General features: G+C 52.8%; 8 protein-coding genes across 8 annotated transcripts; 3 read left to right on the top strand and 5 right to left on the bottom strand.

Moving 5' to 3' along the window:
- Positions 1 to 16: 16 nt before the first annotated feature.
- ISF_03412 (mitochondrial translation initiation factor IF-2) lies at positions 17 to 3,220 on the bottom strand (the record flags this gene model as incomplete). The annotated part of the gene is made up of 1 exon (XM_018847018.1): positions 17 to 3,220. The coding sequence occupies one exon, from the start codon at positions 3,218 to 3,220 to the stop codon at positions 17 to 19; it is 3,204 nt and encodes a 1,067-aa protein (XP_018705907.1).
- Positions 3,221 to 4,953: 1,733 nt separating this feature from the next.
- Positions 4,954 to 8,687, bottom strand: ISF_03411 (thermotolerance protein; the record flags this gene model as incomplete). Its single annotated transcript, XM_018847017.1, has 4 exons — positions 4,954 to 5,016; positions 5,103 to 5,688; positions 7,436 to 8,370; positions 8,457 to 8,687. 4 exons carry the CDS (start codon positions 8,685 to 8,687, stop codon positions 4,954 to 4,956), a joined length of 1,815 nt encoding a protein of 604 aa, XP_018705906.1.
- Positions 8,688 to 14,230: 5,543 nt separating this feature from the next.
- On the bottom strand, positions 14,231 to 16,342 carry ISF_03410 (Vps52 / Sac2 family protein; the record flags this gene model as incomplete). Its single annotated transcript, XM_018847016.1, has 3 exons — positions 14,231 to 15,379; positions 15,437 to 15,834; positions 15,886 to 16,342. 3 exons carry the CDS (start codon positions 16,340 to 16,342, stop codon positions 14,231 to 14,233), a joined length of 2,004 nt encoding a protein of 667 aa, XP_018705905.1.
- Positions 16,343 to 17,297: 955 nt separating this feature from the next.
- ISF_03409 (Translation elongation factor, IF5A) lies at positions 17,298 to 18,126 on the top strand (the record flags this gene model as incomplete). Its single annotated transcript, XM_018847015.1, has 4 exons — positions 17,298 to 17,312; positions 17,536 to 17,802; positions 17,863 to 17,995; positions 18,056 to 18,126. 4 exons carry the CDS (start codon positions 17,298 to 17,300, stop codon positions 18,124 to 18,126), a joined length of 486 nt encoding a protein of 161 aa, XP_018705904.1.
- An 859-nt stretch (positions 18,127 to 18,985) lies between these two features.
- ISF_03408 (Ubiquitin subgroup) lies at positions 18,986 to 21,938 on the top strand (the record flags this gene model as incomplete). The annotated part of the gene is made up of 11 exons (XM_018847014.1): positions 18,986 to 19,018; positions 19,079 to 19,606; positions 19,670 to 19,883; positions 19,931 to 20,287; positions 20,336 to 20,557; positions 20,629 to 20,693; positions 21,026 to 21,125; positions 21,190 to 21,196; positions 21,324 to 21,504; positions 21,652 to 21,762; positions 21,852 to 21,938. The coding sequence occupies 11 exons, from the start codon at positions 18,986 to 18,988 to the stop codon at positions 21,936 to 21,938; spliced, it is 1,905 nt and encodes a 634-aa protein (XP_018705903.1).
- A 676-nt stretch (positions 21,939 to 22,614) lies between these two features.
- On the bottom strand, positions 22,615 to 23,634 carry ISF_03407 (V8-like Glu-specific endopeptidase; the record flags this gene model as incomplete). Its single annotated transcript, XM_018847013.1, has 1 exon — positions 22,615 to 23,634. The coding sequence occupies one exon, from the start codon at positions 23,632 to 23,634 to the stop codon at positions 22,615 to 22,617; it is 1,020 nt and encodes a 339-aa protein (XP_018705902.1).
- A 1,629-nt stretch (positions 23,635 to 25,263) lies between these two features.
- On the top strand, positions 25,264 to 26,424 carry ISF_03406 (Yip1 domain family; the record flags this gene model as incomplete). The annotated part of the gene is made up of 3 exons (XM_018847012.1): positions 25,264 to 25,308; positions 25,497 to 25,911; positions 26,000 to 26,424. 3 exons carry the CDS (start codon positions 25,264 to 25,266, stop codon positions 26,422 to 26,424), a joined length of 885 nt encoding a protein of 294 aa, XP_018705901.1.
- Positions 26,425 to 26,616: 192 nt separating this feature from the next.
- ISF_03405 (Rhodanese-like protein) lies at positions 26,617 to 27,305 on the bottom strand (the record flags this gene model as incomplete). The annotated part of the gene is made up of 2 exons (XM_018847011.1): positions 26,617 to 26,918; positions 26,981 to 27,305. 2 exons carry the CDS (start codon positions 27,303 to 27,305, stop codon positions 26,617 to 26,619), a joined length of 627 nt encoding a protein of 208 aa, XP_018705900.1.
- Positions 27,306 to 27,936: the final 631 nt, after the last annotated feature.

Raw genomic sequence — 27,936 nt, 5'->3', positions numbered from 1 at the left:
TCCCTTATTTTATGTTTTACTGAATATCCATCAAGGGCTTGAGCTTGACAATTAGATTCCACTCCGGGTTGGTCACCTCGTCGCGGTAAAACTCCTTAAGGCAGTTGATGCTCGCGCGGGAGATTTGGCTATACAGCTGGTCCGATTCCTCGAGCTGCCGGCCGTACGTGGGCTGCGAGCCGCCCATTTCAATCTTAATCGCCACCGATGGCTGACCCTTCTTGCACACCGGGATCTGCTTGTGCTCGCGCTCAATAGACGTGACGCGGCCGAGCTTGATAATCTCCTTGACGTTGGTGACGGGATTCGTCTTGACGGCGGCGATGGGGGTGTTAATCTTAAGCTGGCCGTCGACGACATCGACACCAATGACGATGGGGCCCGTCTTGTTGAAGACAGCGACAGTCTTCAGCACGCAGGGGAAGACGGCGAGAAGCTTGGACTCCTCGCGCTTGCGTTCGAGCGTCTCCTTCATGTGGGCGTTGAAGGCGTCAAACAGGTGGTAGATGATGTCGGCGGTGAAGATGCGGATGCCCTGCTCGTCGGCGTATTGCTGCGCTTCCTTGTCCACCTTGACGTCGAAGCACATCATGATGGCCAGGTCTGGCGCCTTCTCCAGCATGATGCCGCACTGCATCACATCGCGCTTGTATACGGGGCCAATGCCCACGTTGGCCACCGGGATCTTGCAGTCCTTGAGGAAGTCGAGCAGCGCCTCGAGCGAGCCAAGTGTCGATGCTTGGACGCTGACACCTCGGCCCGATTTCTCCACACGGCTCAGCAGGTTGTCAAGGTCAGAGAGGACCTCATCCTCAATGTCATCCTCATCATCGTCAGGGCCAACGACCATCAGGCGCGAACCGGCAATGGCACCCTCCAGCCCGGGCGCGCTAATCTTGATACCGAGAGCGGCCTTGACTTCCTTGTTATGTACGTATTGCGACTTAAGACGCAGCTCCTTTAGGGGTGCTGGTGTGAGCAGCGCTCTGATGTTTGTCTTGATGGCACCTTCTGTGCCACATACAACGATGCGGTCACCCTCCTTCAGGATACCGTTGGAGAGGATGACGTCAATAGTCATGCCGAAACCTTCAATAGCCTTGACTTCGAGAACGGTGGCCTGGACCTCGGACAGGTACATGAGGGCATTGGTCATGCGCTCCTGCGTGAGCTGAATGATGAGCTTCAGCATATCGGGGATACCCTCGCCAGTGTGGGCGGAAGTGGGCACCAGCGAGACGTTCTTGGACATGGACGGATTTTCGTAGTAAAGCTCAGCGTTGAAACCCTGCTCGGCAAAGGCGAGCTTGGTCTCGGACAGGCGCTTCTCGAACTCGTTGTTGACGGCCTTGTTCTGCAGCGCCAAGCTCTCCTGGAAGCCGTTGTTGTCAATCTTCTTCCAGCCGAAGAGTCTGTCAATCTTGTTGAGGGCAACAATGAAGGGCGTCTTGCGCTCGCGCAGAAGGCGCATCGACTCGAGCGTCTGGGGCTCGAGGCCGTGCATAATGTCAACTACCAAAATGGCAATGTTGCAGAGCGACGAGCCACGCGATCGGAGATTCGAGAAGGACTCGTGGCCAGGCGTATCGATAACTAGAAGACCAGGCACCTTGAACTCGAAGGAGCCGTCCTTGTTGATGACCTGTGTCTTTTGCTTGATAGCCTCCACGGGAAAGTACGTAGCACCAATCTGTTGCGTGATACCGCCGGCTTCGCCTTCTTGGACGTTTGTCTGTCTGACCTTGTCCAGAAGCTTCGTTTTGCCGGTATCGACATGACCCAGGATACAGCAAATCGGGGAGCGAAGGTTGTCTTTGGAGCGCGCATCCATAGCAGCCTTGTGGGCGGCAGCACGACGCTCGGCAGCTTCCTTCTTGCGCTGCGCCTCGGCAGCCTTTGCTCTGGAGATTGCTTCGTCATCTTCGCTGTCGTCATCAGAGTCATCATCAGAGTCCTCGTCAGACTCTTGCTCCTCTCCAGCCTTCTTTGGTCGAGAGACTAGCGCTGCCTTGGCAGCGGCCTTCTTCTCGGCCTCCTCGTCGCTATCGGCATCCCAGCTGTCCTTGACGTCGTCGTCTTCGTCTGCGGCCGCCTCCCAGTCATCGTCAACGTCGCTGCCCTCAGCAGCCTTCTTGGCCGCCTCCTCCACCTCCTTGGCTTTTCTTTCCTCTTCAGCCTTCTTCAGAGCCTCTTCGGCCTGTATCCTGGCTCTCTCAGCGGCGGCAGCAAGGGCAGCCTCTTCTTCAGCTTTTTGCTCCATCTTACCCTTGCGCTTCTTCTCAGGGGCTGCCTTCTTCCTAGGAGCGGGCTCTTCGTCCGCAGGGCCAACCTTGATACCGGCCGCCAGCATCTGCTGGAGCTTGCGCTCATTGCGGGCCTTCTCCTCTTTCTGGGCTTTGGTCAGGAACTTTCCTTCCTTCTTGAGCTGCTCGATGCGCTCCTTCTCCTTTTGCTTTTTCAGGACCTTGGCCTCTTCTCTGCGCTTCTCTTCCTCTTCGGCAAGACGATCAGCTTCGGCTTCCTTGGCTGCGAGCTCAGCCCTGGCGCGATCCTCTTCCTCCTTTTTGCGTCGAAGCTCTTCCTGTTGTTGCTGGATTTTGGCAATGTGGGCAGGGAGCTTCTTTTTCTTGCCGCCAGTCTCGGCGGCGGGAGCGGGAGCCAGGGTTTCGGGGGCGGCGGCGGCTGTCTCTTTAGCGGCAGGCTTCGCAGTCTCGGCCTTTGTGGGGGCAGTCGGCTTTTTCTTGGCCGCCTGTTCCTTTTTTCTTTGCTTCTCGCGCTCCTTCTTGAGCTTTTCCTTCTCTGCCTTTGTCAGGATACGGCCGTCGCCGTCGTCTTCGGCACCGGCAGCAGGCTTGGCAGGCTCGGGCTTCGCCTTGCCACCCTTGCCCTTCTTGGCGGGAAGAGCGAACTCGTCGTCCATGGCGGCCTCCTCGGGGGCCTTGTCGACATCGTGCGCGGGAGTGATGGCACCGGGAGCATCTTCGCCATCAACGAAGTCATTGTCCTGGCCCCCTTTCTTCTTGCGCTTCTCTTTGTTTTTACGCAGCTGTGCCATCAGACCGCCGCCGCCTCCGGAAGCGGCCTCGTCATCGCCGTTGGCATTGGCATTGGCGTCGTCCGGGTTGGGTTGGCCATTGGCATCCTGCGGGGCAATGGTCTCGCCTAGGTCGGCCTCCCAGTCGTCCTGGCCCTTCTTGTTTCCCTTCTTCTTGGGTGCCATGTTGCGTTGGGCTAAGTGAAAGAAAAAGTGCCGTTATGGGAGCTGCAGGCGCTGGCCTTTTTCTAGGTTTAAAATCCTCCCGCGGTTCGACGTTGTTGCGGGGGCTGCTGGGGATGGAGGGGAAGGGTTTTTGTCAAGAGCAAGCCCTGCAGACGGACATAATAATGGCCTGTCATTTTTTTTTTTTTTTGCCTCTGGACGAGCTTCTGGCCAAGGGGGCGCGTTTGGCTGTGGGGTTGAACCACAATGGCTCAGGCTCACTGCCTAATAACGGCAAGTGCCTACCATAGGTACATAGGTACCTACTGTACATACATACATACATATGTAAGTACGTAAGGTTGCTACCGGGTAACTATGTATGTACCTCGTACCTACAGTGGGTGGCAACATGTATTGGTCCCCTCCAAGTATCTGACCTATCCCTATGACGGTTGAGATAGTTGAGTATGTGAGATACTAAAGATATCTAAAATGCTTTATATGTGTAAAATATCTACGGTACAAGAGATACCTAAGATATATAAAATACCTAGAATATCTAAAATGCCTAAGATGCCTAAGAGAGGTGAGATACCTAAGAGGGGACAAATACATGGTGCCACCCACTGTACATAGCACCTGTGACGCTGAGCACCTGAATTTGGCGCTACCAATAAAGGACAATCTCCATTCCCTCGTCTCGCTGGATACTAATAACGTGCCTAGATGTGGTACATTTTAATAAATCTATGTTCCTGCCTACGTACCTACATCGCTGCTATTTACATACATAGGTACCTACTACCTAGGTAGGCATCTGTCTCGCCGCTCAGTGAGCTACCACGCGCCTTATCAGCCTATCGCAGCCTGTGCGCGGGGCCATGGATGGTGGGGCTTTCTGCCCCGCCACCATCGTTCCTGATTTGGAGTCACTCCTCATTCAAGGAGACAATGTGAATGACACAAACTCCTGTCTGCAAGCCAACGCCACCTTCCCACCAATACGCTCGATTCTTTAATTCCATATTCTTCGAATATTCAACATTGTTGTATCATTTCTCACCCTTTGCTTCGCGGCCTGATTTCCTTGACTCATCCTTCGCCCTGACTCATCCTCAGCCTCGACAATACACCAGGGATTAGTCCAACCACACATTGCGTCCCGGAAACAACTGTTTTCATCTGTTAAGTTATTCTAATTAAATTTCACTAGAATACTTGTGTCATGTGTTTTTGTGAAAACTCCAAATTATTCCTCCTAGCCATAGCCCCAACGCAACGTTCGCGGGTCAACATCATCCTCAATACCTAATCATATAACTGGCGCCAAGAGATATTCTAAAATCTCGTATGCCTCTTCAAAGTATTGGCTGTATCGCGAGTCTTCCTCCATGCTGTCCCTAAAGCTGCTCGTGCACAGCCCACCCTCTATACCATCAAGGTATTCGCAGAATAGGTCGAGCCCGTCTCCGTCACCCACTAACTGCTCCAATAATCGTCCTTCCATACACTTCTCCAAAATATCTCCGTCAATGTGCATCAACCTGGGGTGCACTTGCGACTCTAGCTCTGCATCGTCGTCGCCACAGTCGCTGCTTATCGCCGGATTGTATAGCGGATACAAAAGCTGGCTACGGTGCGCCAGCTTCTGGATCAAGCACAAAAGTCGCCATAGTTCCTCCTCAATCAATGTAAACTGATACAGGGCGCCGTCTAATGCCACCCCCAATAGCTCTGCCCCATCTTGACTGCTACGCAACGCGCCATACCGTGCGCGTCGGTTCGCAGCCACCCATGGTGGCCGGCTCCAGCTTCTGAAAAAGCGACGCACCGAGCTGGGTAGGAGACCCTCAACCACTGCCTGCAGCTCCCGATTGTCTTGCCCTTTGGGAATCCATACGCCCGCGAAGCCATTCTTGTAGTCTGCCAGCAGCGTAATAGGTCCTGCTTCTGAGCCTTCAACGTTGCCGCCAATATCTAACATGTGAATTGTTCGCCTCGCCACCTGATCCGTGTGAACGAGGGCCATGGCAGTGCCCGTGCCTGCGCGGTGATCGATGATTTCCAGCGAGTTTGTCAACGTCAAAGCATAAACTTTGCCATCGACAATCTTCAACTGCACCGCTGGAGAGTCCAGCTGATATTCTTTCATCGGCTTCAGTTTCTTTTCGGCGAGATCCAAAACTTCCCAATGCAGCGTGCGATCTACGCAAAACACGAGACCATCGGCATCGCCTATGATGGAACTGACAGGTCCAGAGACCCATTTTTTGTATCGTGTCCAGTATTTGAGACGTCGTACCGGTCCTTCTTCCGTCATTACCTCACACTCTTTCAATGACACTATCAAGAGGCGGCCATCCTTCGTCGTAACAAGAATAAAGGAAAACGTCCGGCCATCTTTGACGTAGAGCCACTCGTATAAGCCATAAATTCGATCTCCCTCGTGGCCCAGCCCGGAGATAAATTCGGAAGAATTCTTTTCCCTGTCTGACGGGTCAGAGATTATGGCGCCTGTTTCGGGATCCAAAAATTCCAACGTTGGTCGGTCATTCTTGAGCAGAGCAACAATGAGGCACTTCCATGTTCGCGAATAAATGACTCTCGAGGGTGATCCTTCAAGCGTCATCGATCGAGGCACAAGTCCTACCCGCGGCCAGATGTCTGTCATCAAAACTCTGGACCCAGCTAGCATTAGCAGTGTCATGTGTCCAGCGTTATTGGAAAGATTTTCGTCAAGGCTGAAAATGGAGTGGATTGGTGGTGCAGGCATTGCCGTATTATTTGAATCAGTCGGTACCACAACGCTTTTGGTACAGAATGATCTTTTGCGGGCGGAATAATTAGAAAGCATTATCAAATTGCCATCGCAGCTTGCAAATGCCAACTGTCGGGAGTCCAGGGATCGTGGTGCAGAAAAAATCTCTACCGGAGATATTCCCAGAGTCTCGGTCGTCCAAATGAGTTGCTCGCCGTCGGAGATGGGCATTGTTATCAGGTGGCCACATCGGGTACCAAGCACAAGTATGGGTGCGTTTGACTCGTTTTCCACTGCACAGATGCTCGTCACAGCCTCAAGACCGATAGAATCCGCCGTGTTTCCACCATCGAGAAGGGTTTCAGCAGTACGCTGGCCGTCTAAGGAATAGAGAGAGAAGCTCAGTCGGCCTTCGTTGGTAGATGCAATACCTGCCAGGTGTTCTCCTAGGACACTTAGAAGGGTCACGGCGGTAACTTCACCCTCCATCTTCCATGAATTGAGTAAGCTGAAATTGTCATTTTGCTGCTTCACGACGAATATCTCGGCTCGATCTCTCTCTTGCGAGGACAGAATGATGGTGTTTGCTCGACCATGGGCTTTGTCGATCCGAACGTGAGGTCTATCAAGTAGCTCTTCTAGAGAAATTCGTATTCTATCAGGGCCGTTAGTGATTCCGAAAGACACCTCTGACGGCAAAAAATACACACCTTGCAGCGCTGCCAGTCGTGCAGATAAATGCCTCGGTTATCTGGAGAATGGCTTCGCCGGTTTTCCGAGCCGCGAAAAGAGTACGGTTCGAGAGATCCAGGCAAGTATCTCCGTCCTCTATCTCTTGGACTTGACTGAAATCTTTGGCGAATTGAAGGACCTGGGTGGAATGCGGTAGGGTAAGAATTCCGAAAAGGGAGGAACTTCCCTGTTCATTAACGGGAAAAACCCAAGCCTGCTTGTTTGGTTGGCCCGATTCAATGTCAAGTCCAATCTTTGCTTCAATTCCTGAGCGCCATTGCGTTACACTTCCCTTGCATCCTCTCCCTGATGCCGTGAAGATGCTGTCGGGCTTTCGGCCAACGATAGTATGCCCGTTTCTCTGTCGTGTCCCAGGATCTTTTGCCATCGCGGGCTCGTACGTTGTTGCGACATCAACTACAGGTGACCAGTTTGGTATGATGTTGATTTGGTTGAGGTCAGTCCGAGGCGCCAACTAACAGAGAAATTAGTTTATCAGTTCTGCTCATGTTTTAAACGATTTGTCATTGCGTACCTTCCATACACCTCCTGGGCCCGAATCCCCGCCAACAATCAAGACGTCAGAGAATAGATCGTACGATATTGCAAAAGCAGCGTTTATGTTTGTTTCCAAGCAGCCGACATTTATAACGGAGGGTACCATTTCTTTCTGGTCGATATCCACAAAGATAAAGGCACCGTCCTCACGAGCGAGAAAAATGATATCAGTTGTCTGGAAATACATCTGGGTTCGGGCTGGGCGAGTCCACGCCGTCCATAAAGGCTCGCCCTTGCCGTTGTGAAACTTCGTTTGCTTTGGCATGTCGCTGCCCAGTCGTTCGTATTCCGGGGAGCCAGATAGAGCATTTTTGACAACACCGATACCATACTTGGAGACGGCGAAGAAGGCCGTCTTGAATTTGAGAGGTATCAAAAGTATTGGCATCCTGTGCTCAGCTGGCAAACGGTTTCCGGTCTTTTCCTCTTGAAAAACTGTCTTGATGTCGTCGCCGAGTTCCCAATCGTATGTCAGCATTCTTGAAACGGGCTCCGCATTAGCTCTCTCCCTGCGAATGACTATAAGTAACAATATGATGAGGTAATCGTCCTCTGGGCGCGGAAAGAGGAAATCCATGTTGTGGATGAGACCCTGGACGGTGCGAAAATGGATCCGGCGGATGGGAGAAAAGGTGCCGTCTTTTACATATCGTGAATTGAGATCGTGCCAAGACAGCAGCTCGTATACAATCAGTATACCCTCGGGGGAGGAGGCAGTCATGTATCGAGAGGATGGGTCTACGGCTAAATGATAGCCAATGTAGGGAATCAGTCTCGGCAGCTTGTGCTTGCTGACGACAAACTCAAGTGTCGAGTCAGGACGTGTCCGTAGAAACAGAAAGACAGCGTCGCCATTCTCCAGTATTAGAACCAGCACTTGGGGAGGCAGACCGGCATGGGATGTCGAGGAGTCATGCCACTGGGCAGCGGGTTGGCGTGATTGGCGAAGACCACTGTGCTCAGACTTGACATCAACTGCCACGGCACCATTCATTATGCCAGAGTCTGAATAAACGCCAAGAACGGCAGCATTTCGAATTCTCGGCCCGAAGCCATTCTTTCGAAGGACTTGGTGAATTTGGCCATCATTGCCGAGCTCACTGATCTGGACAAAATGATCCTGTCTCGCGAAAGGCAAGATTAGTACCGAGGCTTTGAGATAGGTCAGGTAGCAAGGCGGGTGCATGGCAGACGGCAGCAACGTACCCCGATGAAAGCAATATCCTGATGCTTGGAGGAGCGGATCGATAGTGGGAGAATCCATCTAGTGACGGGGCTTTCGACGACGGTTCGTGTAATGAGCCCTAGAGTAGGCGCTTCTGGGAGGCTCGGGTCAGATCGAGGTTTGTCGGAAGAAGACGCCCCGAGGGCATCCTGCAGATTAACCGTCTCGGTCACCCACTGGCCGTTACGAAGCACATTGGTCTGAAAGGCCATGGCCTCGGCGTCATTGCCGTGCGGGCAAACAACGAGTCAAGAGGCAGGTGACCGCGGGGCGAAGGTGTTGAGGTTACAGCAAGGATGTTTGCTGCTGAGGGCTGTCAAGCAAATTAAACGTTATACAGCTGTCAACGAGAACAAAAAGGACAAGACAAAAAGCAGCTGCATCTTCCGCCTGGAGCAGATGGGATAGAGCCAGAGGGAACAACAAAAGGTCTGAAGGAAAGAATGAAAATTCAGTATGGAAATTATTATGGTGGCGAGTAGGCGAATGGCAAGTCTCCGTCGTTGGCTTCGCCGAGGAAGGTACACAGCTGCCAGGTTGAGGCAAGGCAAGGTAAGGCGAGGCGAGGCGAGGCGAGACAAAGGTGCGTGTGTTGTATGTAACGGCGACGGGCAGCGGGATGTCTGCTGTCGGAAGCAAGGCAGCAGGGATGAATGGAGTAGGACAACAAAAGCCGGACTCTAATAAGTGGCTGACCAACGTCGCACCAGACGAAGCTCTGGAAGGATGTCGGAGAGAAGAGGAAGAAGATGGGCAAGAGTGGAAGACGGCAAGATGAGGTAAGGAAGCAAGATGGTAATAGGTAGGTAATAACGTTGTGGTGGCGGCCGAGGGGAATGCAAATGGGAGCTCCAGGCGGCGCGCCTACCACCAAGAGCCCTGAGGTGATGGAGAATGGAGTCCACTAAATTCAGGCGCGCCCGGTGGAAGCTGCCCTGGCCACTGTCACTGCTGTAACCTGTGGCGGCGAGCACAGATATCTCGGTGCGCCCATGCAGCCATAGACGGACCTCATCATGCAATGCAACCAGAGTCGCAGACGATAAACGATGGATAGGATGCAATGGCTGCCATTATGCTGTCCTTTCAGTAACTAGGACTTTGCTCAGCCAGGTACCAATAGGTTATTCACAGTTGCAACTACCAAGATACATCCATCGCAAGCCAGTGACCACTCCTTGCCCATGTAAGAAACGAAGCCTTTCTAATCAAGTATCTATCTACAGGGTCTATAATGCACTTTCCATTTGCTACGATTATTTTCTTGCCTCTATCTGTCGGGCTTGTCGTGGTCAGTGAGGTACCAACAAAGTAGGGTAGGTGCTTAGCTGTTGGGTACCTACACGCAACGGGCCGGCGTAAGGTAAGTACGACACCGTTGGCCCGCCCTGCCGCATGTAGCACTGCAGTGGAAATCTCCTTACTTCTCCTCACTTATCAAGAGGCCCGATCACGGGTATCCTGCACAATTTCGATTTACAGGATATTGTGCTTCACGAGGTAGCACTCGGCGGCGTGCAGATGACGACCACTAGTGAGGGAATGGGGACGAGGAGATTCATAGCGCATTCGAGAAAACGCGCTCCACCAAAGCAAGATGCGGGCTGCCGAGCGGGGGCTGATGCTACCAGGACAGGGGCCGGGCTCAACTAAATGTGCATCCTCTTCAGCGGCCTTGAAACCCTTTTTCAGCACGGCCCAGCGCCTCGCACAGCATCTCCGGAGCCTTCCATTCAGTGGCCCTCGCGTTTCTAGCGGAAACTACTGGTGAAGCTCTGTTAATAATTACCTGGTAATCTGCCCATGGGATTGAAGGGTGAGCCAGCTTGCCAGGCAACTGACGTCCACGGGAGCTGCACGACTTGAATGATAGCCTAGCCGAGTGGAAACATTGGATGAGAGCCTCCTAGACCAAGGTAGGCACGGCAGCATCTAGTTGTAGTGTGTAGATCTGTTAGCTTTAACTTTGTTTCTCTTTTCCGACACCCAAATTTATAACCTACACTTTGGAACCCGCTTCCAGCTTCATCACAGTCTCCTCAAGGGAGTACATATGGATACTCGGGTAACATGGGAACACACCCTGACATTGATGGATATTGATGAACCCCCTGGCAGCGCCTTGTAGGTACCTACAAGCTAGGGCCGTGACCTGTCCTGTTCGTTTGCCCTCGCTTGTGGACCCGGCCAGACCTTCCTTCATCATGCTTACAAAACTCCTGAGAACAGACAGCCATCCTTTTCCCGCCTCTGAATGATCCCGCAAGTTAAAGCCCAAGACCCAACGCTCAGAGCTTGGGTGGCCCTCTAGCATTCACAATTATAAACTGATTTAATCCCTCTCAAATAGCCGTACAGACTGATACTTCGGCTTCTCGGGTCCGTCAACAAACGACAGCAGCTTCCCCTACTCCGACATCACTGGAGACAACTGGCCCAGTAATGCAGCAATCCGTAAACGAGCAAGCTATCGACTACATCCCAGCCAGGTGGCTTTTCGTTAATAAATGATGGGTCTGCAACAGAGTCCTTGTCGCCCTCAATTGCCAACAATGGGATGGGCAGCAGCGCCTCGCCTGAGCCGACGGCAACCTCGCCCCCTTGCTTGTGCCATCCTCCTCTCGTTTCCTCTGCCAAGATGATGACCACAGGGATAGTCCGTACATTGCCACTCTCCGACACAAGGCCTTGATAATTTTCTCCAATATTGTCACGGATCAAGTGATGATGGAAGAGTAATAGGTACCCAGAAATACGTCCAAGGACAAGAACCACTCTTGACAACAATCAAACTACTATACTGGTTCATTGGGGGTCAAGCTGGCCCTTCTGCGGCCCTTCTTCCCAGGCACAAGATTACTTCTCAGCAACGGTCCGAGGGTGTCACAAGTTTTCGCCCTTTTCTGTTTTGTTTCTGCGCTATCCTCGCGGATAAGGCTGCCAGCAAATCTTGGGGTTCACATCTTCCTTGTTAGATCATATCGATAAACCCCGGCCCCTACCATGTAACAATACGGACAATCATATCTGTTACGCGACCAGAATGTCTCGTCAACAAGTGAAAGCCTCTAGGCTACACGACTTCAGGCGGAGGGCGGTGGGCATGACCGTGTGTCTCTCCACTCACACACATTCACAGCTGGCGGCATTTTCAGGCATTCGACGTGAGGAAGAACATTCGGTGATTCTCTGCCATTCTACTGGTTCCGTCATTGCCACAAAAGAGCATCAGTATACTACACTCTTGTGCTGGTTTACCCCTGTTGCCCCCTTCTGACCTCATGGAGGTGCAGTTTGCCATATCCTCATGAAAACGGCTAGGAATAACGACCGGCTGTCATTGTCGAGCTTTTCTTGTGGTACAATTTGTTGCCGCAATGCAGGAGTCGGTGTTGAGAGCCGAAAAGTGGTAACTAACCTGTACACGGACAGGAGTTGTCGAAGCCGCACCAGTCGCTCTCTGCAGATGAACTAAACACGCAGGAATGCATAGCTTTCGGCAGTCATTAAGAATGCGCTTGGTGCGACATAGGCTTGTCCAGGCATCAAGCTACTGCAACTTGCTCTTGTTAGCTATTGCTGACAGCTTGTGAGCAGCGGAGTCGAGTAAACTTCCTTGACCAATCATCAGAGAACTTAAGGAAGCTAGCCATAATATGAAGTTGCCCGACTTTTTGGTTGGGAATAAGAATTTGAAACCGCTGTCTTGCCCAGTCACGTCCGTGGTTGTGCGAAGGCTAGTACGGACTCCAGAGTGGACGGTAAGCCACACCCTGGCTCCTAGAAGCATAACGTTCGAGAATTTTGTTTTGTTTTTCTACAGAGCATTATGTGAGCCGGCTCTGGGGGTTATTAATGAGCCATTTCGTCTGATGTTCCGATAATTCCCATGGGAGAGTCCTCGTCGGACGGCAAGAGTCACCTTGGCGACCCCCAAAATATCTAAGACAGTGCCCAGAACTGTGAAGCCACTTGGGCTTGCTGGGGTCGCCTACCCACTGCCTGCTAGGTAACTATCTATTTCATCTGTTCGCGCAAACTAGAATATGCAGAAACTTCTCCCATGTTGTTTCTCCCTCGTCCGATGCGGGCACCAGAGCTTGCGCTACATCACAGTGCAGCCCTCTGCACGGCGGTGCGGATTGACGTGGCGGTCTGCGCGGAGAGAACCACATTGATCGATGGTAGGATTTCCGTCCTGTCAGAGGGATCGGTTTGGCAGCTTGCAAGGACCAGGGCTGAACTGTCCAATCCCTGATAATATGCCAGACCATGGTTGGAGTTGGGTTGGTGTAAGGCTAGTATCCGTACTACGAGCTGTGGGCCGGAGAATCGCAGGCTCGTGCACGGACTTGGTCGTATTCTCGGTCAATGGTCGCATCAGGCCGTTATAGATTCGGGAGGTAGAAGCGAACTCGGGCGACGGAGCAGCCGGCATTCCAGGAGGCAGTTCGGTCGGGCTGGAATACCTGACGTTGGAGCCATGTGTTTTTGTTGCAGTTCGGCTATCGTCGTTGACGAGGTCCCTGCCTCGATAAAGTCGGATGTTACAAGCCTAGTCCCGTGGCTAGACGCCAGTTCCGCACGAACTACTGTCGCTCTTTAACTTGTTTTGGTGCATGTTGAAGCCGTGGAGGTGACATGTCATAATTCCAGGCGATGGCGCGGCGCAAATCCCCAGAGCCACAGGGATGCTGGCGGGATAATCAATCCGCTGACTAGGTATATGAGATGGAGACGCAAACTAGGTTACCGCCTGTAGGGCGCGTGCCTTGCTTTTTACAATCAATAACTGACTGCTGTTGGTGCGGAAATAGAGGCGACATTCAGTGACAGTCTACAACCGAGAACACACTGCCCGGTTCGGTCTTGGCAAAGGAGGGTTGGCTCGCACTACTAAAAGATGGCAATCCGCAGGAGACTTTCTCTTATCTTGTCATCCTTCCTCAAGCTCCGTGCCTACTGTATGTAATCCTATAACTACTAGCCAAGTTGAAATCATCGGCCAACGGCAAAATGAGTTACCAACTTACCAAACGGGGTACTCTACAGAGTAGGCACAACGCAGATAGCGGCATAACTGTTCTAATTCCTTGCCATAGTTTCTCGTTGCTGGATGTTTAACCGGTTCAGGGTGAGCTGACTTATCGTGTACAGAGGGAGTAGTGCTCTTACCCGCTCGCTCGGTCCACAGAGCCGAGGTACGGAACTGTCACCATGAGCAAATTATCGTGTAAAAATGTCTTGCATCAAGTAATTGAATAGGATCTGCCCCAGCTTAATAATACAGCCCTGCTGTGTGTAGTCGTCCCACATGGAGCAGATGTGCCCCCAATAAGCCGCTGAAACGTGCCATTGAACCGTTTGACAGGTGACGTTTCTGCGCCCCACAAGAATAAGCTTCCGTGAAACTGCGACTGTCCAAAATTTTCATGTGAATAATAAAGAAGATCAGTATATTCGTAAGAAACAGCCAAGCGGGAAAGACGAAAGCCAAACGTCCAATCATCTTCGCGATATTCCGCCCGGGACGAACGTCATTGTCCTAGTTAGCCATTCCGGTTCATCTCCTCCCTCATCTCCTCCCTCTCTAGCAAGGGCTCTTGCTTCCAGGCCGCTTTCATGCCCGCTCAAAGGATAAAAAGATTGAATACATGACAGATATGATAATCGCTCAGAAATTTGCAACATAAACCCAATGCCAGTGCTACCCTGTTGCTCTTCGTCCGCCTCTTTCAAATTCCATCGTCATGGTTTAATCACCGTCTTGGTATGCCGTCTTAAGTTCCTCAAAGTGCCGTTGGTGCTCGTCCGCGAGCTTCCCTGTCGTATCACTGATGATGGTCAGAATTAGGGAGTAATTATTGTACATGAAGCGCGCCGTCTTGCGCTTATCGGCTCCAAAGGAGTTGCCGAAGCGCGTCAAGAACGCCTCGACGTCGGTGCGGAGGCGCTGCAAGCTGGCCGCCACGGGCTCGTCGTCCCCTGCCTCGACACTGAGAGACAGGAAACCGTGCAGCAGCTGCCCAAACCGCTGTGTTACTTGGTGTGGTGCCGCAGAGATTTTTGCCTGCTCTGCCGTCGACTTGCTCGCTTTTGCCGGCGTTGAGTTAGTCAGTTGCCGGACACATTCGCAGTGCCGATCTATGATGACCTGCAGCCGCGGCCACAATAGCATGTTGGTGGCGTTGATGTAGCTGTCCACAGCTGGCACGCGCCGACGCTGTAGCTCAAAAGCGAAATGCTGATTCAATCGGATGCAGAGAAGAACGCCCAGTGCGTCATATGTGTCCCCAATGAGTGTCTTGGATAGCGTTTTTCCAAGCTCAAAGGTAGGCTCGAAAATATAGTTGAAATTCTTTGAAATATGAGAAAACGATAACGACGGTGAAAAGTACGTGGCGAGAAACGTGTACTCCACTGCTGCATTGTCTATTAGAGCGAGATTGAAGCTGCGGAATGGCACTTCTAGGTAGTGTGTGGCTTTGTCTTCCTCTGCCAAGAATGACGAGAGCGCGGGTTGATCGCCTGCTTTGATGATATCGACACGACGTCCAATATTAAAGGCATCGTGCGGTGGTCCAGTAATCCGCCCAGCTGACAATACGCTAGCCATCCGAGTCGTTTCTTCAGGGTTCAAAGTGTCGTTTTTGTCGAGAATATGGAGCTTGATTTTCCCCAAAGCCTTTTCATATCGCGTAAACTGAGTATGATAGTACCAACGCATGGTATTCATATACGCTAGGGCGATTTCTTCGGCAAGTTTGGAGTGGTGCTTGTAGAGAAACGTGTAGAGTTCCTTGAATTTGAGGAAATTTTGTTGTTGGATAATTTGGGCATTGATGTTGGGTGAGCGCAAGGCCTTGATCTGGGCAACAATAACGTCTCGGATACGTTCAACAGCCTGTAGAGGTCGTATTAGAGCACTGTTATTGCAGATCGCAGTATACACGGAGCGCACCTTTTGAACCAGCTTCTCCAGCAGCGGGCCGAGGTCAGAAGTCGCCTTGCTTTGCTGGGTTTCCTTGAATTTCTTCTTATGCGCTGTAGCTCGTCGGTCAAGCTCTGTGAGCATCTTGGGCCATGTTTCGTCAATAATTCCGGTAGTAATCTTTGTAATCACTTCGGGGGATACACTGAGCTCTTCGACGAGGGGGTTGAGAGCTTTTTCAACCTCTTTCCTATTATCAAGTCTCTTGTTCAGGGCAGTTGAGCGGTCTTGCAATGATTCGATGTCTGCAGCCACGGATGCCAAGTCGTTACGGAAGCTCGTAAGGTTCGTCTCGACAGAGTTGAGTATATCGTCACAGGCAGTGATTGAACGGTGTAAGTCCTCGAACTTGGCCTGGTCACTTTCATCTGCATCCACGTTAGCCACAAAAAAGTCGTAATGGGTGGCTCGAAACATACAATCACAAGGTTTCTGGGATTTTCGATTCGGAGGGGGCGCATCTACGTCCATTTGCGACGCCGCGAGCTCTTTTAAAGACAAGCCACCGAAGTCGAAGTCCAGATCGAAGTCAGGGTCGAGAATTTCAGTATCACCAGCCGTCGTTGAGCTCGGTGCTTTTCCAAGGAGCTTCTCCAATGTTTCAATCGAATTTGTGGGATGCGCAACGGGCGCTGAGGATTGCTTCAAGCTTGATCCATTCGGTCGACGCGAGGATGTCAGTAATGAGGCGGAGGACTCGGAAGAGATGAGCGACAGTGAGGAGCCCCTAGGCGATTGGCCCTGGCGCTGTGACGTAACATATGGACTGAGATTGCTTGAAGTTCGTCGTGGCAGCGGCGAGTAGGATCGAGAGACGGATTGGGGCGTGGATGAGCCGGAGCCGCTGGCCTGGCCAGCGAGCCGGTCAAGCCACATTGCGGTTTAGAAGGGGATGGAAGGTCGCGAAGATATCATGGAGGCCGCGCACGATCGAGGGCAGGTGGGAGATGTGGGTGATATTGAGTTTGTAGGTGGTTTCCAATCGCAGGTATTTCTTTGGACGCGACTGGCAGCGAATAGAGCAACTGTGGCAGATAGGCACGAGACGACGTTTGCATGTAGGTGATGATATGGCGTACATGTAGTAGATGGAGCTGCGCATTGAGAGGTACGTCGACTAACGACAGCACATCTTGCCGAGCTTGGGCAAGGAGAGCCTGGAGAGTGACTTTACCTAAACGGGGATGGTGCTTAAAGCCCCGCAAGACCAGAGAAGTGTAACAGGCCAAAGTGCTACAGGGCATGCAGGGCATCTCTGGCAGTGAGTTCCTCAGGCCGGAGGGCGAGCAGTGCTTGTGCATAACCTTGCTTGCTGTAGGTACCTTAGGATTGGGTAGAGCTGCGAGTAACTAAGCAGATGGTTTGAAAGCGTCACCTCCATGTTGCCGCAGACCTGATGACCTCAAAGTAGGGTACCTACAGGGAAGATAAATGGGTCAGGTACTTGTGCTGCATGCCATTATTGCAGAGACAGATAGGTACTTTATTTCAGTCTGCTGCAGGCAGGTACATTTGTGTAGGGCCAGGCTGCGGGGCTTCAGTCTGCTCCAGTGTGGACTGGACTGCCAAATTCACACATTCCACCCAATCACACAGGCCAGGAAAAAAAATCCAGACGCTTTTTTTTCGTCGCGCCACCAAACTCGCTCCCTCCTCCCACCTCTCCCACCAAACTCCCACCACCTCTAACCTGCTATTATTGTACCCTGAACTGTTTTTTTCCTCCACCTAGCTCCTCCACCTTCCTCTCCTTCTGGTCACAACAACTTTCTTTCCCATCAATTTTTCGCTTCTCCTGTCTTTACGCCCTCTTCTCGCGCAATCAATCATCATGTCTGCTGAGGAGGTAAGCCACTGCTCTTTACCCGCCTCGCGAGCTCCCAGTCGTGCGCGCTGTCGCAACCACTCATTCGCATCACCCCGCACCTCGCCTCGTGCCCCTCGCCTCACCTGTCGTCGCCCTCAACACCACTCCTATCCGCCTCAACCCAAACATGTCGCCCTTCGCGCACTGCCTTGTCTTGAATTTCCTCCATTCTTCCCATCGCTAACTCCATTTTCCTTCTCAGCACGATGTTACCTTCGAGTCCGCCGATGCCGGCGCGTCTCTCACCTTCCCTATGCAGTGCTCTGCTCTGCGTAAGAACGGTTTCGTCGTGATCAAGGGCCGCCCTTGCAAGATTATCGACATGTCCACCTCCAAGACCGGCAAGCACGGTCACGCCAAGGTCCACCTTGTCGCTACCGATATCTTCACTGGCAAGAAGTACGAAGATCTCTCCCCCTCTACCCACAACATGGACGTCCCCAACGTCTCTCGTCGTGAGTACCAGCTCGTAAGTCGATTTGCCTCCGCCTCCGCCTCGGTCTTCAACGCCGCTGACGCCATATGCTAGCTTGATATCTCCGACGACGGTTTCCTCTCCCTCATGAACGACGACGGCGACACCAAGGATGATGTTCGTATGCCCGACGGTGAGATCGGTGACAAGATCAAGAAGCTTTTCACTGAGGATGAGAAGGACACCAGTAAGTTCTCAATTGCTCCACAATTGGTATCGCATACACATCTAACCTTTTACCACCTAGACGTCATCATTCTTACCTCCATGGGCGAGCAGGCTGCTGTTGAGGCCAAGGAGGCTCCCAAGGGTGCTTAAGCGCCTCGCTTCGGTTCTGACGCACTGCCGCCGGCTGCTCGAGGGCTTCAAACTCCCTCTACATTGATGAGGACTGTTTCATGAATAGCGTTGTTAGTTGCTGTTTGCCTGGCGGCTGCTCCGGGCGCTGTGCTGGGCTCGTTGCGTTGCAAAACTTTCCGTCGGGATTTGATTCATGCTGCAAGGTTTTAAATTTCCGCATTTATAAACCTGAAGACTATCGGGTTTGCATCTCTGTTTCTGATACCGGCATGACTATGACTTCTCTAGAGCTGTTCATAGATGGAAAGTGAAACAAAAAACAATACTGCCATAAATGCTCAACTGTATCGTACATTTGACTTCTCACAATTCACGCTTTGGCGAATTTGCCCGCTCCCATAATTCCGTAATCACTTACACTGATCTACATGGATCTTATTTTTCCTCTTTCGATGTAAAGCAAGCCTTTTATCGCCTGGCGTACTTTTGTCTCAGACTTGCTGGCGATTATTGTGCTGAGAGTTTGCGCCTCGAAGTCCCGCTATCCGCCAAACCCCGCCCTACCTAACTGACTGGCGGGCGGGAACCTGCAACTTGCACCTCCATGCATCTGCCAGCAAACACCTACATCAGTCTACAGATAGGGCCCAGCGGCCTTGGCAGCGGCATTCATGGCCTGGATACTTATTTTCTATACTGAGTTAATGGACCGACGACTGCTCTCACAGCCACTACAGAGAGGTCGTCGCGTTTGGCCAGTCAAGCACACCTTGGCATTCATATCATCAATATGAGCAACTCTCGGGATTTGCGGCGTATGCCGCGAGGTGAAAAATGCCCAGAATGCGGAAGTCGGAGTACTTATGACCAGGACGGCATGCGGTATTGCGCCCACGGTCACCAAGTTGCAGTATGACTAAATATTTTCAATCTCACTATCCTGTCATAACTAACGATGCTGGGGATTTAGGGTTTCATCCAATTTGACCTTGGCGAAGAAGCAGAGGCTGGTATGATGGGAACAGTCTCCAAAAAGCAAAAGGTGATCAAGGAAAAGGAAATACGACAGCTCAAAGGCACAGCTGGGAAACTGCTGTACCTCGAAGCTCTCCAACTGCTGCTGCGCAAGCAAATCGAATGGCTTGTGAAGGAAAGGGGATATAGGGAAGAGCTGGAGACCGTCGTCCGAGATTTGTGGGATTTGCGTATCCGTGGCGCGACAGCGCTGGGACAAGGGCCTGAATCAGGCGTGTCGGCTTCTGAAGACGCCCCGGAACTCTACAATTCTCAGCCGGAGGTTGTCGAGCCCACGCGCCTGTGGACTTTGCCATCAAAAGGTCAAGACTGGAGCGCCGACCGCGGGCTTAGCTGGCCGCTACCAAACATGGGTGACACGCTGGCGTTGTGCTACCTGGGCTGCTATCTACTGATGATACCAACACGCTTGGGCGAGATAATCAAGTGGGCAAATTCTTTCCAGCTCCCGTACCGGAACGCTGTAGGTTTCACATACACGGACGAGAATGGAAGATTTTAAGGCGATGGCTAATAAGGCGATTAGTTTCAGCAATTGCCCACTGAGATGCAGGAGCGCATGCCGTCTACCTATATCAAACTTTTGAAGGCGCCAATACGATCGCCGATAGAAGGTGTCAGGGCATACTCGGCTGTCATGGATTTGGCCTGTTCCTATCATTTCAACTACAGCATGATATTCCCCGATCTAAATTATATGCCGCTGTTGGTACAATATACCAAGCTGCTGGCACTGCCAGGTTTGTTCTTCCTACTGCTGCTTGAAACATCTACTTACTAGTGGTAGTGGAATCCATGGTTACTGTCCGAAGGATCTGCGATATCCTTGGCTACCGATTCCATTTACCAGTACAAAGTACTCGGGTTTATCCTCTTCAAATTCCAGAGATTCGACTCGTCGCCCTGCTCATTGTTGCCACAAAACTGTGTTTTCCATTCACTGGCGGAAGCCCACTTACACAATCGGATCAGGGCCTGACTCTACCATCATTTGACTGGCGCAGCTGGCAATCTGCCAAAAGCGAGCCGAGTCAAGACATGTCTCGAACATTTGATGATGTAACACCCAGTGACGTTGCTGGAATGGCAGACGACGACCTCGATGCTTACTTTCGTCACATTACAAGTTTTCTGGAAAAGAAGAGTAAGTCATTCTCTTATGGATGTAGACCAGCCACTTATGGTCTCCCAGATGCAAACCAAGTCACGGAATTCTTTCCTTCAGAGCCGAAAGTCGTGAAAGATCCTATGCATGAGGAACCAACACCAGGAGAAATAGATGAGATGGCACGCACAGTGCTCCAAAACGCTATGGGAATGCCCAGCACAGAGGTGCCAGGTAATTTCACCTACGAAGCATATCGAAAGGTCGAGGATCTCCCGCCCGCAGCCAAATCTTTCTACAACGCTTTAAGTGAGTACCTCAATATTTCTCCCCAAAGGTACCCCTCTCAACTAAGAGAATAACTGACGATCGGTATCCAGGCTCCGTGGCTGAAATCCCGCTCGAGACTACGGCGCGGGCAGTGTACATGCTTGAGCAGGCGATTGTAGCGTGGCAAAAGGCTCAAGGCAAGAAATGAAAGCTTCTGTTTGTAAATCCGTATTCATAGTTCGAGATACCCTGTGGTTAATAATAATCATCGTCACAATGTTGTAAACATCTACCTATAGCAAGGACGGTGAAGGTACTTACACTGGGGGAAGCTTGCTGGCCGCTAGCAAAGCTAGCAATTCCGCTCGCGCAACGAATCTCGTCTCAATCGGGTGGCCCTTGCAGAAGATACGATACTAGAGGCGGAGGCAAAGATGTGGGGAGTGCACATTTTGCAGTTCGGTAAAGGAAATTGAAAATTATCACGTGAGGCCTGGGCTAACCTAGGGTTTCCCAAGTCCTCTGCCTGTGCGCCCCACCAAATACACGCGCAGTTCTGAGCCTCCGAAACTTCAAACATCGTCAGAGTCACAGAAATCCGTCAAGAGTGAGTAAAGTGCTTTGCTATTGCAATTGGAATAGAGCTATACGCGATGCTAACAACCTCATAGTGCAGATGTAAGCCTTGGTCCCCCCTCCGATCGCCCGCCGCGCAGCGCCGTTCGAACCGAAAGCCTCGAGACGCAACGCCGAACCGACGAGTACTTTTCGATGATGGAAATGCTGACTAGAGTCCCGACTGCAGTTTCGTGAAGACCCTGACGGGCAAGACTATCACCCTCGAGGTTGAGTCCTCGGACACGATCGACAATGTCAAGTCCAAGATCCAGGACAAGGAGGGCATCCCGCCTGACCAGCAGCGCCTGATCTTTGCTGGCAAGCAGCTCGAGGATGGCCGCACCCTTTCCGACTACAACATCCAGAAGGTTCGTGATTTTTCGCCCAGTCACCGACTCTTAACTCCGACAAAAAAACCCCTCGAATATCGAATTATCGACGATTGATTTTTGGAGGGGGAACGAAACGCCTCATGTGGCAAAAGTGATCTCTGGCTGACTGAATGTGTTCAATAGGAGTCTACCCTCCACCTGGTCCTCCGCCTTCGTGGTGGTATCATTGAGCCCTCCCTGAAGGCTCTCGCTTCCAAGTTCAACTGCGAGAAGATGATCTGCCGCAAGTGCTATGTACGTCGAAATACCCGAGCTCAACACAACCCCCGACAGAAGGCCATAGCTTCCCACGAACACGCATACTAACCAGCAACCGCTCACAGGCTCGCCTCCCTCCCCGTGCTACCAACTGCCGCAAGCGCAAGTGCGGCCACACCAACCAGCTCCGCCCCAAGAAGAAGCTCAAATAGACGATACGTTTGCGCGCAAGTTTTTGTGTGGATGTTGGCGTCTGGGTGGTTTCTGGCATTCTGACGACGAATCTGGCAAGGATAAGAGTTGCTTTCCCGGGTTCACGAAAACTACATTTTTTTCCTTGTTGTTTCTACGGTAGCATCCTTTGGTCAGGCAGTGCATTCAAGACGGTGCCAATGAACTAAAAAAGAATAAAACATACTTGAAAAAAAGGAATTACACGTGGATATGCGATACAGCCGACGCTAGTGAACGATGTTGTGCAGCGGACAGGATACGAAACGAACGATCCTCTACCAACCACCTCGGTAGAGTTTACATATGTGATTAGAACTGGGGGACTGAGCCGAGTCAATACCAGACCTGACGTCAAAGCAGCTATTGGCCTCTGGCGCCATACCTTTATTACAAGCCGGGTATCGCGCGATGCCAGCCCTCGAGATACTCCTTTCTGATATAAGAGACGACTTGTATCAAATATGCCGCTGAAATTTCTTTCGAGAACTGCGCAGATGTTGGTGGATTTTCATATCTAGCCCTGATATCTTGCTCAAATATAGTTTAACCTGACAGCACGGCCTTGACATTGGCATGACGGAGTGGCGTGATGCTAATAGAATCCTCCCATACAACAGGGCCGTGTACGAATCATGGAAACTCACGGGGCTCATTCTACTCGAGTACAGGAATCTTGCTCTGCGCAAGCTCAAACATTTCCTTGGAGAAGCTGTCCGTCACCGGCGTACCGACCAACGTCGTCATGTTCCTGTTCTTGAAGGCATCCGACCCGAACCCGCCAAAGGTGTTGACGGCCACAATCGCGCCGTTGCCAGTGCTTGGGTCGTAGTCCTCCATGATCGGGCCGCCGCTGGCGCCGCCGCCCATGTAGCACGCAACCTGGAGCATGCTGGGGTCCGGGCCCCAGAACGTGGGCGTCCCGCTGCACGCCGCCAGCCGGCGACCGGTAAACGCGGGCGTACCGTAGCGGAGGGCGTCCCTGGCGCCGTCCGTGTTGTCACGCGGGTAGCCGAACAGCCAGCGAGGCTTGTACGGCTTCTCCGGCGCGGCGTCGCGGAACCTGATACTCTGCCCGACGCTCTCGGCGTGGCTCGACGACGACGCCGGGCCAGGGTTCAGCAGGAGGAACGCCCGGTCGTAGATCTCCGTGTCGAAGCCGGGGTCGGCCACCCACAGGCTCGAGGCGTAGGCGCTGTGTACGGTGAAGTTGGCGACGCCGGCGCCGTCGCGGAAGGCGGGCACGAAGAGCACGTTGCTCATCCAGGCGCCTCCGTGGCCGGTCGGCGCGCCGAAGATGCAGTGGCCGGCCGTCACGACGACGGCCGCGCCGTCAGGGCTCCTGGTACTCAGCAGCGTGCCCGTGCAGCTGCCGTCGAGCGCGGTGCCGTTGGATAGCCGGCCGGTGCTCAGGATGCGGCCGACGGTGGGCACGATGGTGTTTTGGCTGGCAAACTCGGCGCCGTACGGCTGCTCGTCGGCGGGGATCGGCGGCGGTTCGGCGTGCAGCACCGGGTTGCCGGGGATGGCGGCGACGCGCTCGGGGGTCCAGTAGCTGCGGACGCGCTCGTCCTCGGCGGCGGTCGTGACGTAGGGATGCTCCGTGATGGTTTCGGTGGCTGCGGGTGCAGTTGTCGCAATCGCCGCGGCGAATAGGCAGGCGACGAGTTTATACATGGTGTAAGATGAGTTTGGAGTGTAAGTTATGCGAAAGGAAGTACGAATGAAGGGGCTGGCAAGATATGAGTGAAGGCCATTGATGATTGTCGAAAGGCTCTTTATATAGACATTTTCGAAACTATGCAGCCATGAACGTTGTATGGCCAGATCACATCGAGACTCTGTTGTATAGTGACGTATCAGAAGAAACCATACCTCGTATCTTCGTAGGCTATGCCATGACTTGACGCAATATTGGACACAAGCCAGAAGTATGTTTCTGGCGATGGTAATTCGTTTTCCCTAGGTTGGCTTGAGCGCAATCGCGCAGATACGAACGTACGAGGTGCATGAGTTACGCTGTGTGAGGCAACGGACCAATCCAGGGGCACTTCAACGTTCCTATGAGATGTGGGATGTAGGGCGTGGGCTTGGCAATCTAGAACTGATGAATATATGGTTGGAATTATGGTTCAATGCCATCATTGTATTCGCTGGGTTAGCATACCATGCAATGGGGAATACGAGCAGGAGAGCGGGTAGGCGGATAGCAACGACTTCGCCGCGGCTAACTACGATGCGCTTTCTAACGCCGCCTTTCTCATTTGCCATGGGAAATAAAGGACTTATAATCTGCTTCATCTTCTATGCAGAATTGAAGTTGCTAAAAATTTAGTGTAATTCATTGCCCTTTCTGTCTATGAAGTGAGAGTTGCAGCGAGCGACTCTTGCATGGCCAAGCAACCCACAGGGTTGTCCGGTTGCAACTAGTTTCCGCAACAGGATACGAGAAGAACCCTGTTGAAGTCTTCGAAGTTTCCGCCACTGCAATTCTGCCTCTAATTGCTTGCTTATTGGTCAATCATGCTAACGAGTGTGCCTGAGTGCATCGTCGCCGGCGCCATTGCTTGAACGGGAACACGGCTTGGGTGCGAAGTTGACCGACCCCTGGACATCGGCAAAGATTGGTGGCACTCACTACTTATGCGATCCTGAAGTCTATAGAATCGGTACTTTAAGAAGTCCCATCATGTTTATTTATTTGTCTGCTACATTGGAGACGAGCAGTGGCCAAGCCTGGCTCCTGATGTACTAACGCTGGGAGGCCGGCTCTATTGACGTGTTCAACTTGTCTCATTATTTCTTCACGCGCGATTTCCATTACACTCATCCGCTCCTCTATCATGCATTCTTTGAAGTCTCGCCGGTGTACTTGCTTGGGCTTATTGCATTGCCTTCTTTCCACGCCGAAGGCATGGCTTCACTATGCTTTGTACGCGCGTACTCACCTTCTACAGGCCATAGAGAGAGTATTAAAAATCATAAACTTATCAAAACATCTCTATTCTCTGACTCTTACTAAGCTACTTCTATTAAAAAAAATTCTACTTCTTTTTATTGAGAAACCAGTCACGGTAAGTCACCCCTATGTACTACATATTAGGGTTAGCCAGGGCATCTCCAAGGTTAGCCTACGGCGACAGCTGTCCCGATTAAGCTCAACAGCTTTCCACCCTGCAAACCCGCCGCCAGCGACGTTTCCATCACGTCAGCCAACAATTTGCCTTCGTACGGCCCCAAAACAGAATCGAAATAAGGACGTTTCAGAGCGTGGATTTATCATATTCTTTACGGAAATATTGCAAAATGTCTGGCTCCGGGTATGACGCCGTGGTCGACGTGGACGACGAGGTACGTGTCGCGATGCGCAGGAGGGGGGGGTGTCCACCAGCAATGCTGAATATGCCTGTCTTGCGGGTGGGATACATTCTGCTCTGCTTCCCCCGATGACCCCTTCTCCTTCTCCCTCCTCTTCTTTTTCTTCTTCTTCCTTCCTTTGATGCCTTGCTAACTCGCGCTCCCGGCAACCCCCCGAACAGGGTGACCTCGGCCACACGGACCTGCAAGAAGACGGCCTCGAATTCCACAACTCGACGTTCCAAGAGGGCACGCGCGGCGGGCGCAAGGGCGGCGGCGGCGGCGGCGGCGGCTCCTCCTCGGCGGGCCTACCACCCCCCGTAACGGCATCGTCGTCGCAGAAGCGCTTCCTCTGGTCCATGTCCTTCTACGCCCAGTTCTTCGACGTGGACACGTCGGCGGTGATGTCACGCTGCTGGGCCGCGCTCTTCCCGCGCGCCAACTTCCTCGACGTCCTCGACGGCAACCCTGACCTGTACGGGCCGTTCTGGATCGCCACCACCGTGGTGCTCATCCTGTTCCTCGGCGGCAGCATCAGCCAGTGGCTGGCCACGCGCGGCACCGTCCCCTTTGCCTACGACTTTCGCCTGCTCAGCGGTATGTCATCCCCCCTCTCCTTCTCCCCCCGGCGTCTTTCTCGGAATCGGCCCCTCACTAACGTATGCCTGTCCGTTGATTCCTGCAGGCGCCGCCGGTCTCGTCTATGGTTACACCCTCTTCATCCCCATCGCCCTCTTCCTCGCGCTGCGCTACTTTGGCAGCGACTCGGCCAACCTGCTCGAGTGCTGGGCCCTCTACGGCTACTCTAACCTAATCTGGGTCCCCGTCGCCTGCATCAGCTGGTCGCCGCTCTCGATCCTCAACTGGACTTTTGTCGCCGTCGGCTTCGGCGTCTCCGGCGCCTTCCTGCTGCGCAACCTGTACCCGGTCCTCAGCGCCACCGACCGCCAGACGAGCAAGGTCCTGCTCGTCGTCGTCGTCGCCCTCCACTTTGGCCTCGCCCTCGCCATCAAGATCCTCTTCTTCGCGCATGGCAGCCCCGTCGCCAAGAAGCCGGCCGAGGGAGGCGGCGAGGATGCGGGCGGTGGTGCAAAGTTCCTGATGTTTTAGGAGGAGCATGTGTAAATCAGAGGATGCTCAAGAGCATGCGAGATTGTTATAGTTTGTCTGCGTAGTTTCTGATTGAATGTACTTTTTATGAACGTGTCTTATAAATTGTCGTAGAACGTGCGTAAGGGCTATTCTCTAATATACAGCTTGGGTGCTTGCTTCTCTGCCCCTTCTTCCCACAACACACCTCCATCACTTGCCGCCGTCTACCTTTTCCACCGGCCCGCCGTGCTCGGCCCAGTCCAGCCAGGAGCCCCTGTACTCGCCGACGCTCTTCCACCCGGCGTGCAGCGCCAGCCCCGCCGCCGCCTTGGCCCGGACGCCCGCCTTGCAGTAGAAGACGAGCGTCTTGTCCTTGGCCGGCCGCGGGTACCCGAACGCGTCCTCGAAGTCCTCCTCGGGCACGTGGAAGCTCTGCACCGCCGTCGTCACGGGAATGTTGACCGCGCCGGGGATCTTGCCCGTCTCGCGGAGCTCGGCCGGTTCGCGGACGTCTTTCAAAGTCTTTGTCAGCTGGAAAGGACTGGAGGGTCGTCGGGAGGAGAGAAGAACCTACCGACCAGGACTATGTTCTTGTCCTCGTTGGTCTGCAGCTGCCTCTGGATGTCGGCAAAGGTCCAGAGCTTGGTCGGCGGGTCGGCGGCGGCCGAGTACCGGCGCGAGACGGCGGTGCTCCGCGGGAGCGGCACCGGCACGCTGCGTCGCGGCGCGGACGCAGCGCGAGCGGGGGGACCGACAGCAGCAGCAGCGGTGGTGGTGAGTGTGCGAGCGGCAGGCGAAAGGACGATGACGCATCGCCGGACCGAGGCCGCCGCGGCGCGCCTGCAGGTCGCGGGACGAGCGAAGGCGACGGCGGAGGCGACGGCACTTCTGCTTGCCATTGTGGTAATGTGGTAGGAAGTGAGTGCGTGTGTGGGTTTGGTATCGGCGACTCGGATCGTTGGTCGTCAATTCGGTAGGGTGGCTTGCGCGTTGGAGTAAGGGTTGATGTTGCGAGATGGAAGTGAGGGTCCCGTCGGTGCTTGGGACGAGCTTAGGGAAGCCAGCTCCTCAAAGCTCCAATATTACTACGCCACTGTCTATTGGCCACCCAAGTCAGCACAAGAATACATTCATGCGTTGGAATCCGTCATGCTTACTTGCTATTTTTTCTAACCTTTCTAACTTCATAGTTGTTTCACATTATTAGAGAATTCCGTTCCAGTTCTGGATCCCTTGGCCGGGGCCTTGAATTTCAATAAGCTATGTACAAGGAAGGCTTGAAATCATTAAGTAACCCTCTGCAGGTCATTCGCGGCAATTGTCAGTCATTACCGCCTCCTCTGCAACCGCATTCCTTTCCGAAAAGAAATCAAAGGCATCTGGCATCATTAATCGCGTCTCATCCTCCATCAGTATTACCATAGAAACATGTCTATTTCGCAGGCCATGGTCTATCCTGCCAGGTTGTTTCCCTACCCCAGATCAAATCACTAAAAAAAAACACAAACGCCAAATCCCAATTGAAAAAAT

Source organism: Cordyceps fumosorosea (assembly GCF_001636725.1).
Source record: "Cordyceps fumosorosea ARSEF 2679 chromosome Unknown scaffold_6, whole genome shotgun sequence".
Classification (NCBI taxonomy): Eukaryota; Fungi; Ascomycota; class Sordariomycetes; order Hypocreales; family Cordycipitaceae; genus Cordyceps; species Cordyceps fumosorosea.
This window is presented reverse-complemented; position numbering and strand designations above follow the sequence as displayed.